Below are 14,272 nucleotides of genomic sequence, written 5' to 3' on the forward strand. Positions count from 1 at the left end.
CTTTCTTAATATCTTGAAACTATGCTACTTCTGAGCCTTATTCCTGTTGCAGTTACACTGGAAAAACTCTGCAACAAGCAGAGTTGCAATGACAGGACTGCAAGATAAAACTCTGACTGGACTATTAACAAACAGAAGACCCTGTCTCTAAGCAGTCCCTCTAGATCAATAAAAACTAGCTCTAGTAGAGAAAGAGGCATGTGAAATACTCTTCTTATTTAGACTCTTATGAAAGATAAAGGCAATGTAGCTGAGATCTGTGTTCTAGTTAAGAAGTCTGAATCAGGTGGTGTAGTTAAGCTGTAGTGTTAAAACAACCACTGGTGGAAAAAAGTGTCAGGTACAGGTGACATGGTCTTCAAAGTTAAACTTCATACTGGTCTACCCATGTTGTTCAGAACTGATTAAACAGAAAAGTCCCTTGTACTACAAAACATTAAAATGGGTAGTTAGAACTTTGCAGTATGTCAATTGTAGAATCAGACTTCTTTAAAGAAATATCAGTCTCTTTACCAATGTCTATACAAAGGAATACTTGCAGATAAGTAAGATGAAAAAAATTTGAAAAGACGTGGGAGACAAGTCAAGGGATAGAGACTGTCCTTTTTTTAACCAGTACACAAATAATGTAGAGTTGTCAGCTGTTTCCACAGTCCATGTACTTCCATCATTCCTGGCAGAACAGTCTGGACAGAGAGGACATCAAGTCCAGGCTGAATACATGCTGGAGGCTGGTATGCTGTGGCATCACATGATGTTTAACAAGTCATTTGCGGTTATACCATCTTCTTACATCTTTTTCTGCAGGAGAGGAGGTGCTCACAAGAGGCAACTCCTTTTTCTTTGCTGCCTCTAATCTGTTATACTTCTGCAGAGTGCCATCAGTAGCATGTTGCTACTAAAAAAATGTAAAAATTTGAGTTTGTAGTGCTCTAAAGATGTCAACAAATGTCTACATCATCTGTTATAACAGCAACAGTGAAACAACTTCATAGCTCTTAGTGTTAGGCACTTCAACACTCTGCTCTTTCTTTTGGAAATGTCTATAATGCAAGTATGCTTAGGCAAGGAAAGTATATTTAGGACTAATGAGCAACTGCCTGTATATAATTCTGGATTCAACATGCACGTATTTGCTTCATCTGTTCAACCCAATGTACACTAGCAGTAAACCGAGGCAAATACAAGCGATTAAGTGCCATACTATGACATTGAACTACATAAAGCATTTCAATTTACTTAAGTATAGGAAACAAAACCAGTTTAAATGCCTCCTCTTAGAGAAACTGCTGCTCTCTTGAAATTGTGAGATAGCAAGTTTTCACCTCTTCCAGGCTGCAAAACATAGCACTCTTGTCCTGCAGGAGTGCTTTCTTTGCTGAAGTGTCTGCCCTGAATGACAAGGGCATGTGGACATTCACAGTAACTTTATTTCCATTTCTCACACCTGCAATGTGGCCAATAATATGTTGACAGATGAGTCTTCCTGGCATGCACTGCTTCCTATAGGAGTACAATGTATACAATTTGTTTAGCAGTCATTACCATGCTGGAAACCCACCATAGCCCTAACACTTAACCCCTGAAACATCATGGGACAACACAGCAAGGTAAGTGACATTAATTTCCATTGTACTTGTTTGCATACTAGCATTTCCCACAAACAGTAGAAGTTATTTACAGAAGAGCTGCACAGTAGGAGAACTCCAGCTGCGCTTGTGTTTACCACCAGCTCAAAAAGAAATGCATTTGGTGTGACTTCTACTCCTACCCTAACTGTTACTTTAGCCATTCCGCTTTCATTTGCAGTCCTCATTTCCCACCGTGCCATAATGCATTAAATACATAAAGCCACAGTCATTTAATACTATCTTCTCAGTCCTCATTCAGATTTTCTGGCACACGTGAAGTCTTGATTTAGAAGAGGAGGTCGCATCTTTCCATACTTTGCAAGACAGCCCCTTGGCACAGTCACATCGTTGGAAAATCTCCAGTCCATGGGATCCCTTCTTGCGCTGTTTGGTGCACACCTCCCCCTGATGCAACACGGGCTTGCAAATTTTGGTCCAGAAATGGCGAGCACAGCAGTGTCCCTCAATACAGTCTGATGACCGTAGGCAGGGATCGCCTTCATGTCCTAAAAAGAGCAATGAAACTATTTTACCTCATGGGAAACCATGAAAGTATAGATTCAGGGCAGACAGATGCAAATGAAGCTCAGAAAAAGGAGAGATGATATTTCTATCTGTGGCTATTTGAAGGATGTAAACACAGGGGAAGATATGAATGAGGAGGGTTCCAGGGGGTAATTAATGAGACCTGCCACAAGACTTAGTAAGAAGTTCAGCTACAGGATTGTAAGTAGAATTACAAGTGCTTAATTACATGATTGTTACAAGAGGAGGATGTATGCAATCTTGCACAACTGAAAAATCGATTGTCAGTCCACCTCTGATACAGAGAAGAAAGAAGATGCCATTTGAATCACAGGAGCTGTTGGTTGATGTTACATCGCTTTTTGAGTCATGCTGTGAATTCTCATGATAGATATTCACTCCCTGTGAAATTACTGCCTATTTCTAGTTTGAATTGCTGTATATTAACAGCAATAACATAATTCATGATATGAAGAAACAAAGCAGTTAGTGCAAATGTGAACTTACCTTTTATGTGTGACAGCTTGGAGCGTGGCCTCCCTAGGTTTTGCCATCCCAAATCCTTGCTAGCATAATGACCATTCTTCTTGTGGCGTGGCCCTTCTAGAGCGGGGATGTGAGGTGTAATGATGCTTTCAGTTACTGGTATGCAAATACCTGCGAGGAAAAGACAGCCAGTCAAAGATTTGAACAAAAGGACATACAGAGACCAGGATCAGGACCTGGACTATGAAAGTGCTGGGGCTTGGCCTCAGTGACGCTCAGTTCTAATCACACCTCTGTCCCTGATTCCTGGCACCTAACTTCACCACAGCTCTGCTTCACTCACTGTCAGTCTTGCTGTCACTCTGGTTTTATGGTCTGATCACCTGAAGACTGCCTTGTAGACATCTCTCTCCAGTCTCCAGAGGAGAGTATGGGAATGCAAACAGTACAGTTATAATCCCACCCAGGGACAGTCAAAGATTCATTAAGTCTCTTTTGCTTCCTTAAAAATACGGGTTCTTTACAGTCTTTCAGTGAATCAAACCACATTGAATGTAATGCTGTGATTTCAGTCAGCAGCAGCATCATTTTTGGGTTTCCCCACCCTAAAACGGGAACAATTCAGGTAGCACACAAGCCTTAAACACAGAAATACTATTAAAGAAAATAGAGTGGAATGAAGTAGAAAATGAAGTTTTCTTGGTTTAGAAATAGAAGCACAGACACACAGAAAAAAAATACTGTTGCTGGGAACACTCAGAGAAACAGATGCTATCAAAATGCTGATTTTATGGAGGAAAACCAAGAAATGACTGATGTACCATTGTTGCAGCGGTTCCCAGGGCAGCACATGCCGTCTCTGTGGCAACGCTTTTTCTTCCTCCGGCACATCATGCATGCAGACGTTGCTTGATGAGGACTGTGACAGTATCGCCCAACTTCGCATTCCTTATCATTGGTACAAGGATAGGCCTGGTGGGTAAAAGAAAGGTTTACAGTGAAGCACTCCTTTGTACAAGACACGTATGTAGTCCATTTATAAAACAAAACAAAACAAGCCCACAAAAAAAAAAAAGAAAGAAAAGAAAAAACCACCACCAAAACCCCCAAACAAACGAAGAAACCAGCAGTTGAGATACCATTCACTGGGGCCAGGAGATGCAGGTAGGGGTGATTCACTGAAGCCATATAGCAATCTTTAAGATCACGCTGCTTAAAGAATCATCTCCCTGATGGTTTCATCTTTTCTTGCCTCAAGCATAGGTTGGCACAAGATAACTCATATTTTTGTGGGTTCAGGCCTTTGATTGATAAACAAGAGCTTAAAACTCCACAGTGAAGAATAAACAGAGCCATAAAACCCCTCTCAGTCAGTAATAATCCTGAAACACACTCTCCAATAGGTAACAATTTAAACTCCAAGGAGGCATTTTCCTTTGGTAGCTGTCAAACACCCTGATAGATAATAAGTACGTTCACTGTTCTCACAGTGAACATCTATACCACATTGGAACCGGCTCCTCTGCAACTGTGCCATTGCCCACTGGCCCACACTAATTGGACTCTGGAAGTGAACAAACATCTCTGGTCAGCATTTCACTTTGATAACCTTCACTTCAGTTATGGGCTTAGTATACTCCCTTAAACATGCCACCTGCTAAACAACAGCCTATAGTATGCAGCATGGAATATATTATGGAGCACAAACTGTCTTGCACATATAATTCCCTGCAAGCAGAGACACACGTATACAATTTTCCTATATTCATCAAACCCAGCATTATCTTACAGGAAAACCAACTTTTAAAAGAAAGGTGTGAAAGCACTGTATTCTCCCATGAAGAGAGAGAAAGAAAAGTTTATTCCTACAAAAGGAAAAGACATGATACTTTAAGGAGACATACCAACACACACTGTCACATTCCAGGATTCTTTCTGCTGACTCCCACACAGCTACAACTATGCTCTCTGTCTGCATCTAATTTTACTGCCTATTAAATTAATCATAGCTTTTTTTCATTCCTCAAAATTATACTTCAGGCATTTGTTTAGATAAAAAGATGAGAATAAATTTTGGGCACTTTCTGGAAAATGATGTTTACACTTCCTCAACTAATTTCCTCCAGCATTTTAAATAAATCAAACTATTGCTTTTACTGTTTTCAGAATGACTCTTGCAATTAATTATTCACCACAAACAAAAAGCTCAACTGACTGTTTTTCAATTTAGGCTGATTACTTTTCTAATAATATTTTAAATCAAGGCTTGATTACATTGTTCTCAGAAAAGAAAAACTTGGAGGCTGTTGAGAATTTGCTATGAAAATTGTTCTTTTAGATGGAGAACTTCTTGTTTCTCTTTGTGCCATTCTGTTGAGAATTACAGAAGAAACGAGGTCTGATAATGAAACCAAGCAAGTTTCTCTAGTGCCGCTAGTGGGAGGGGGAACCATGCCATTTCCCATGTGATTTCATTAGTTGTTTTCTTTGTCAAAATTTACTTTACAGTACCAAAAGGGCTGGCTGGATATTTCCCAAGTGCTGCTGCCCCATTACTTCTGCCCTCTGAATATGTGTCTTTGAATAATGATTCCAGAGTGCAGCTGTTTGGAGTAACCTGACGTATGTGTAAGTCTTTCTCCCTTAAGAATAAACATTTCCTCTTGAGTTCATCCTCAAGAGGATGAACATCAAAGAAGGCCAGATTTTTTAGCTAGGAGTAGCAATAAGAGACAAATGCAAGTACTCCCCTGTTCGGTATTCTTAAGGCATAAATGGATTCTACCTATGCTAGCAAAGAGGAACTAAAGTGCTCTCCCTTCAATCTCATCTCTCCTTCCCCTCATTTTTCCAGAAAGAAATCATTAACACTGACTCACAATTTGTGGTATAGTTACCATAAAAGTAAGGCTTCCCTGACTTAAAGGAGACCTTACTAAACTAAAGATCTTACAATGAAGAAAAGTGATTTTATGTAGACCTATGCATGGTTATACTGAGTTTGGAAAATACTAACACTGCTAGCTGGAGGAAATGCAAATAAAAACCAGATGGGCTAGCTGAAACCTGGAGATGAAGGCATTTTAGACCCTTGTCTGTCATCAAGACCTTCATAACCGCATCTTTTTTCCAATATGGGCATGTGGTATACACCTGCAACTTGTCAGCAAGAAGCCTACTTGCAGTTCTCTTTTGGTTCCTCAAACAGCTTTTAAAAAAAGAGTTCCCTGATCCTGAATGGTGCTAATGAATGCTCTCACATACCATATCTAGTGACTGTTTTACTTCTGGCTTTTAGGCCGAGTGACATGTAAAAGATATTTTAAGATATGCATCTAATTGCCAAATCTCAGCTCTGTCTTTAAATCTCAGCTCTGTCTTTTAAGAATGGTAAAAGCAACAGAATACAATTTTGACATTAGAAATTGCTAAGGAAAGTTCTATAGTCCCAGTCAGCCTTTAGTCCCACTCTAGAGCGCTATCCTAAATTAAGATGACACTTTTGAAATGAAAAAAATAAGCCAAAACATTGACCTACCTAAGACAAATGACTACAGCACATCAAAAAATAATTTTGTGTTACATATAGCTCACAACAACTGGCAAGTCCATTCAAAACCCCAAAAGACCAGCTGCCAGCCAGCTACCTGAAAAAGCCTCTTGCAAATGCTTGGTGCCATCAATTGCCTTGATCTTTCTTCCAAAACCACCATCCATTTTATATACTAGCTATCAATCACAGGGAGCTTGAAACAAAAATGCCTACATAGCCTTGTGTCTATCTCCTAGTCACTAGACATTCATTGGAATAACTCCTGCTCCCAGCAAAGTAATTTCTACTGCTGTGCAGCATTCAGTATTAAAACACAAAAATAAACCAAAATAATATAATGTGTACATAGCCTTGGCTAACAGGAGGGAAAATGTGTTCATAATTGTCCCATTGTTGGTGGTAGCTGAGCCAATCTAGGTATAAATATGTATGTATTTTTTAAAATACAGGATAAAGAAAACATAAAAATGTGCATGCTAACAATTGTCTATGCATGAATCAAGGTTTTCAAAATCTCCTACACCACATTGCCTGAAACACAGTCTTTACGTTTAGAGAATTGCAGAGAACATTTCCTATATACAACGCAAAGACACAGATCAGTCCCAGATGGAGAGGGAAAAAGCAAGCTGTAAACCAGCTCTACTTCCCCAGCAATGATAACTAATTCTACAAGGCACATCACCCCTTCACATTCTTCAACTATACATATCATTTTCTGGTCGTAAATCTCTATACGCTAAATACAGCTTTGATATTATGGGAAACCAGATGAAACCGAGATAAAATATGTAGCACTCCCTGAAGCTGCATTTAAACAATCTTATTTAATTTTTTTTAACCCAGATTACAGGCAATCAAGCCGCCCATAGCATGACATAAACTAGATTTGCCTGTGATAATGAGTCGCATTTTCAGAAAGTGTTGTCTGACTCGGAGCATTGCTGCTGAGATGTTTTCTCCTCAGTCATTCCAATTACTTTTGTATCCACGCATAAAAGATACTGTTGAGTGCGTGTCCAAAAATGTACAGCAAAGATGTACTGGATTTTTTGCAGTGTTAGAGGATTCAGGCTAAATATTTAAATAGATGCTGCTCATGCTGTGCCAGGATGTCCCCTGCATCAGTCCACCAAGACTAACCTTTGCCAGCCAGGTCATAGCAAGATGTAAATGTTAAACTTTTCTTCTTGAGAAAGAGAATATGAATCTCCATTCCTGTCCTTCCTGAATTTATAATGTCAAGACCTCATGCTAGAAATACTCAAAGAAAACAATGATAGAGGAGAGAAATGGGGGATTTTTATAGTTGAACAAGTCCTTCCAGTCTACTGAGGCTCTTTCTTTTGTATTAACTTCACAGTGAGGCTGAGGAAGGGACTGACTAGCTGTTGTGACTAAGTGACTAACACCATTCTCTTGATATGAGGAGCGTGCAGGAGTGACGTTTATTTCTACCTTTGCCCTCCCCTTTTGGCAGAGGAGATCTAACTTAGCACCTTTTCTCAGTGCAATGAGGTTTTCTTGATATTTTTCTGGAGTCATGTGCTATCTCGCATATTTTATATGCTCATCCTGAACCACAGAGTTTCACCGCAAGCTGGAGCAATACTAAGTGGTGAGACTGTTGTGCTATAGAGTCAGTCAGTCCAAGTCTCTCTGTCTGGCACTATAAAACGAAATGGAGAAGCACTCCAGGGGGCGAGTAAGACAGACGCTGTAATGTGCTGAAGGGTGAGTGAGTAGACTGATGGCAGACGCACTTTATTGAGCTTTGGGAGATAAGGGCTTGAATTTCAACATGGCCTCCAGCAAATATTTGAAGACAATATTCCCAGCCAGCGCCTTAGTCACCAGACTCTCATCTGCTCATAATATGATGTCTCATTCGTTTTTATGTTGAAGCTACTTCACTCTGTACTAGCTAACTATGTCAGAGAAAGGCAGGAAGAGCCACTGGCATTTTTACCTAGGCTGTGTCATCACTTATCCAGCACAAGCAGTCCTAGACACTGCTGGCTTCAGACCCACCTTCAACACTGAGAGGAGCTGTGCCTAAATAAGTGATTTGGTGGAACAGATATCAGTAGTGACTCCCACAGAAGCAGTTAACTTTTTTTTTTTTTTTAAACACATCATAAAGTCCAAGTGCAGAGTCGGTCCTGGCAGGAGATCATGGCTAGTACCACTCCCAGCAGAAGAAACAGCATAGAGGTTATTCATTACCCTTTTACTGTGGAGGCTGAGCAACACTCAAGAAGAGAACTAAAGTCTCATGTACCACATAAATGACAATATCACTGTGGTTACTGTACTGGACATTCAGCCAGCTTCTGTCTCATACAATCATCCCATGATGGTACTGGTGACTGAGCTGAAGAATAGGACAAAAGCCACAACCAGTTGTGCAGCCAGAAAGTAAGAGCACCATAGACCTACCAGTTCAATCCTTCATCACTCTCTCACCTGGCAAAGAGGCAGTAGCTATTGCAGAGGTGAGACAAGTGTCTCAAAAAAACGGACACATACGTTATCCCAGGAATGGTCTTGCTTCCTAGGTACCAGTGTGTTAGAAATCAAGTTTAGGCTACTACTCACAGTCTTGTATATACAGAATCCCTAGTTATTAATACCCTATGCAAATACCTGTGGCACTAGGTTATGCTATCACATCCACCAGAAATGTCTTTTTCTGCTGTCAAAAGACTTCTCTTTTATATCACACCTACATCATCTTTTATATTCGCACCATGCCTGCAAGACAGCTTACCACAAATGAATGGGTAATGAAACTCACTTGTTACTTAAGGAGAAAAGTTTATTTTCTCTATTTCAATTAATTGTACTTTTATAAGTTTTAAAATAATTACTGTAAAGGAGGTGAAAGCTGACCTCTCTACAGCCAGTGTGCTAACTAGATGACCAAAACTGTCCTGAACTATAGGCAAGAGGACAGAGTTTCCACCCTCCACATAAGAGATGAACAACAGAGCTTGTTTGCCCTTTAGTCTTGGGACTGTGCATATTGCTTAATATTCCACAGCCATCAGGCATGATGAAGCAACCAACTGGCTCAATCATGGTGAGAGCCTCTCCTTCCTGTCCTGCTTTGGAACTATCTTTCTGAGCAAGGACTTGGTCCCCATTGAGCAAACATATGAAATAGTCACAGGGGTCCAGGTCTGCTTTTTGCTTTTCTCTCTCTCTGAAGAATTAGTTAATCCAAAGTAAAAGCATGCCAATAAATTAGGAAATGCAAACATATGCTTTAACCAAATAGCCTGCTGTCAAGAGTAATTGCAAAGAATGCAAGTCATTGTTTGGTGCCTTGGCTGGGCCTGATTCTGAGTTGGGATCTCAAATTCAATTTAGCTTTTAGCAGATCAACATTGGTGGGACAGTTGCACGCAACATGTGGCCTGTAGAGCTAAATGAATACATCACACATGGGATTTGTCCCACCCGTCCCTTTGGAGACAGAATGAAGATTCTCTCTATGAAAGTCAAGGAGAAAGCCTAACACAATCTCACAGGATACAAACTTTAGTAACCATGGAAATAAGAGCTCTTCATTCAGAACCACATAAATGTGATAAAGCAAAATGGAGGGGGGAAGGGAGGAAGTCAAAGCTTTTTAACAAAGAAACAAACCAACCAACCAAACTCCCAACTCTTTGTGAGTTGGTCCTTTTATTCTGCAAGGCAATTAAACTACTTTCTGATATCTTCTCAAGTGCATTCAGACAAATCCATATCTAACTGACAAACTTCAGTCTAGCTTCTTCTAGCTGCTAAGCAAACACGTACATTAAGATGTGGATGAGAAATGACTGTCATTTACTACTATTTTGTGTTTAATCCCAAATGAGAAAAGAGTTTATCAGCAGCCATCTGGAGCAATGCAGTTTTCCCACAGCATTGCTGATGTTGCTTTTTTCTATTCTTAGCTCAACACAAGCAAAGATGATAGCGAGGGATCTCACTGTGCACAAGCAGAAAGCCATGGTTAATTTATCCCATGGAGGAAATCATGCTGTGCTCTCAGACAGCTCCAGACATGGTTCCTGTCTCAGACTGATCTCACCAGAAACTCTCAACTCGCAGTGACTGCTGTGGCACAGACCATTCCTGAAAACAAACTACTCACAGTAGTTGCAATGAAACAGATTTACTCCATTCTGTTGCCATAACAAATTTAACAATTCAATTCTTCTCATCGAACCTCCTTCTTGTTAAAACAATACATCTCTGACCTGCTTCTCTGCCAGTCCCAGAGAGAAAAACACCCTCTTCCACCTCTAGATTAAGCACAGGCACTTTCTTCTAGCAATAACTTTTTTTTAACTCTTCAATTTAAAACAACACTGCTGTTCATGAGGTCTGATTCACAGAGTGCTACATCATGGATACATATACTGCAGCCTCCAAAGATCATTCCTTCAAACTGTGTGGCTAATGGCCCCAGAAGCCTGCATTATTAAGATGATAAATATTCATGTTTCAAAGTAATACTCAATCCACTGCTAGACCACCAGGGGAAGAACATTTCTAAAACGTGCAGTAGTCCAGCTCTCATGATTTGCTAGAGCCAAAGAAAACGCAGATCTTAACAACCAGAAACCAAACTTCACTGAGGTCTCTCTGAATCAACAAGGCTGCAGGACTCACGTGGGTCCTGACTCAGGCTTTTCTCATCCCAACAAAAATGTCATGGAAAACGACTTCCCATTCTGCAAGCAGTAGGTAGTTGTGTGGGGAGCTGTGCTTCAGGGAAGCATGTAGCTGCATGTGGTGGAAAGAGTCAAACACCTTAAAATAAACACAGGAGCTGTGTTGCCCTGTTGCACACTAAGCCAGCCAGCGTGAGTGGTGCCTCTTCCAGTCCAGGCAGAAAACCTCCAAAGACTTTTCCTGCATGAAATCTCACTCACACTGTAACTCCCATGTGATCTCCTGGCCCACATGGTGGATTTCAACAAGCATTTTAGGTCTACAGCAGAACCTCTTATTCAACAGCTTGCAATTCAACACCTTTTCTTACAGAATTACCTACATTTTGTGTCCTACTGGAAGGAGGTAGTGTCTGTTTAAAGCTGGCCTTGGCTTCAGGAGGACATACAGAGAACGTAATCTGAAAGACTGCAAGTGGATCAATTAAATTCCTGGGTAGATATTATTATCTGAATTAAATTGGCCTTAATTTAGTGCATTTTACATGAGTCATGAATGTGTAAAAAGTGTTTAAGGCACTTAAAGTAATCCACCTTACAAGTTTATTCAACTTGATTCACCTTCAAAGTAAAACCTGAAATAAGTTATATTTCCAAATGACTTAAAGGGCAGCACACTATGCCTGAAATATGCACAGATGTATGTTGTTTATACCACAGAACAGCATAAAACTATCACCAGGACACAGCACACACACTGTAGTTCCCAAGACAGCACAGCTACAGGTCTTCTTGTTCTACCACACCTTTAAGGCAAATTATCAACCTTAAATCCATATTGATGTCACTCTGCTGAATCCTGCCACTTCAAAGGAAGCATACTATGTTTCCTGCCCCACACAGGTGTTCGTTTTCCCTCCCTCCCTTGTATCATGACCATGGGATTGCATAGCAGCGCTTCCTTCTCAACATTTGGAGAGACCATGAACCTCCTACCCGGCTTGATTTTGAACAAGGCTTCCTGCTCCATAGAACTGGTACCTTACAGAAGACATGGTTAAAGAAGGTTCAAAAGTCTGGAGAACAGTCAGTTTGAGTCCAAATTTTATGGACTTTGTGTCAATGTGTATGATTCATATTGTCTGGTGAACTACGAGCATTACAACAGAAAGCATCAAAACAATGTTAGGTAATCTTTGAAGTCAACAATGTAGTACTAAATCAATGTGACAGGAAGCCTCTAGGTCTTGATTTTATGTCATTTTCGAATGCATCACCAAAGACTGCTCGAAGAATAAAGGTTTGTTAACACACACTTTGTTCTATGTCCAGCCTTTTCAGCAGACTGTTCTTGCCCTTTTATCTCTGCCTTTTCCCCACCCCTTTTCTGATGGTTTAGCTTTTTAGTTTTGTCTCTAATTGGCTATTTATCATCTGTTCCAGAGTGACATTCTTCTGTCTTTTTGATCAACATGTTTACTGCGATGGATGAACAGTGGGTTGCCAAAAACAGTTTTCCCTCTGGATCTATTAACTCTAGAAGTATGGAGTTTTTTATTAATCTAAGAACACTATCCAGATGGAAACAGCTAGCAGATCCTATGGCTCACAAAGCACCAAGCATTAAACCACAGGTAGATACTCAGATATTGTGGTTGGGAGTAGAATAACACTGCTGGGAACTGGCAGTAAGTTACTGTTCTAACACCTGGGTCTGAACATCCCCAAATCATGCCACACTTTCAAGGTGGAGCTTTTACTGGGAATCATCGCTGCAAGCATGTATTCACAGCAAGAAAAGTTAGATGATAGCTTTACCTTCTGTACTGTAGCTACTAAGAAAGTTAACTTCTTTTGTTTTTAAACATTCACAAAATCTAGAAAGAGCAAGGGGAACACCCTGTCTTATTGAAGTCAGCGCAAAAACTCCCTTTGTCTGCTATAGCGCCTTGAGAGAGAATGCTTCCAGGTTATAAACATTTGTACAGCATCTGCAGTCCTCACCCTGGAGATTACTCTTAGGTATTCCTTGCAGAATACACTTTGCATTGCAGAATACAAAGCATTTAAGACAACAATTTTCAAAATGCACTTTCTCTGGCCCTCATATTTAAAAGGACAGCCCTGAAAACATGAGTTTGTGTCAGCTGGAGAGACAGCCAGATGCCATATGTCTGAGAAGGACGAACCACAGTCTCCACCTCAGCAGACTGCTGACTGCAATCTAACATTGTTACTGAATGTCAGCATTATTGTTTGTCTCCCTGATGGTCATTTATGTGAGAACACCTGGCTCATATGCCTCTTTCAATCCCCAGTTCTTTCTCTGTGCATCAGAAACCACTATTGTCATCTGATATTCAAAACACCTTCCCTCTTTTCCTGCTCTACATAAGCCTCTCTGCAACATGATGGCTGTGACTGCTCCATTGTGAGGGGAAGTGAGAGGGACCAAGTCCTTTGAATTCCAAGGCACCTACACAGAATTGAAATCAGACATCAAAAATCGGTCAGCCCAGCTTTAATATCAGAACAAACAAGCAATGCCAGGGCACCTGCACCAGCTCCTACTCTCCAGTCTCATGACATGGCCACAGAATTTCATGAGTTTTCATGAATTTCATTTTAAGGACAGGGAAAGAAAAAAATAAATTTAAAAAAGGGTGATATTTTTCAGTTCTTACATTTGGTATGCATGAGTGAGATTAAGAAACAGGACAAGTCAATAATGCAACTTCGGGCTTTCCCCTTCATAACAACAGGAAGAATTACAATACAAGAGCACGTCTCCTCATCCTGACTCATACTAGGAGCAGTTACGCTTGTACAAGGAGCCAGCAGTGCTCATGCAGCAGGACTACCTGCAAAAGACAGCTGTCCTGGGAAAGGGTTTGGTCACAAGTACCCTGAGGGCACAGGCAACATCTGTGAAGTGGTTAGACTCATACTGCTGTTCAGCTGACTCCTCAGTAAAAGGAAAAATTATTATACTAGGCTATTAAGGCAAATTATCACACTTTACTCAAAGGAGGCCAAAGATGGCAGAAAAGGAAAGGAAAGGACCCCTAACAACATGATTAAAAAAAATCATTGTACTCTTATTATATGATTAAGTTAGAGCTGCCTACCCAACTTCAGCCTGCGGTAAATAACATAGCAATCAAGGTTTCAACACTATTTACCCTTTTTTCCCCTTTTCTTTTAAAACATCCCTGGTTAATTTTGCACAAACAAGAAAACAGGAACAACACAGCAAGGCAAGAATAACTTGTGAGTAAAACCAGATGAACGCTAACATATTTACATAGTGTAATGACTTCACTATTAATTTAGACAAACACAGGTCCCAATTCTCAGGAGAAAAAGCTGAGCGCATGCAGTCTAGAAGGCAAGAACAGGGTGGCTTC

General features: G+C 40.4%; 1 protein-coding gene across 1 annotated transcript in view; it reads right to left on the minus strand.

The window, feature by feature from the left end:
* Positions 1-501: 501 nt before the first annotated feature.
* Positions 502-14,272, minus strand: part of DKK2 (dickkopf WNT signaling pathway inhibitor 2) — a 43,153-nt gene continuing 29,382 nt past the window's right edge. The window contains exons 2-4 of the mRNA XM_074865105.1: positions 3,464-3,614; positions 2,664-2,813; positions 502-2,137 (exon numbers count right to left, since the gene is read on the minus strand). Coding sequence (XP_074721206.1) covers positions 1,887-2,137; positions 2,664-2,813; positions 3,464-3,614 — 552 coding nt within the window. The 3' untranslated portion in view covers positions 502-1,886. The remainder of the gene's footprint in view (positions 2,138-2,663; positions 2,814-3,463; positions 3,615-14,272) is intronic.

The sequence above is a fragment of the Strix uralensis genome, chromosome 4 (assembly GCF_047716275.1).
Source record: "Strix uralensis isolate ZFMK-TIS-50842 chromosome 4, bStrUra1, whole genome shotgun sequence".
NCBI lineage: Eukaryota > Metazoa > Chordata > Aves > Strigiformes > Strigidae > Strix > Strix uralensis.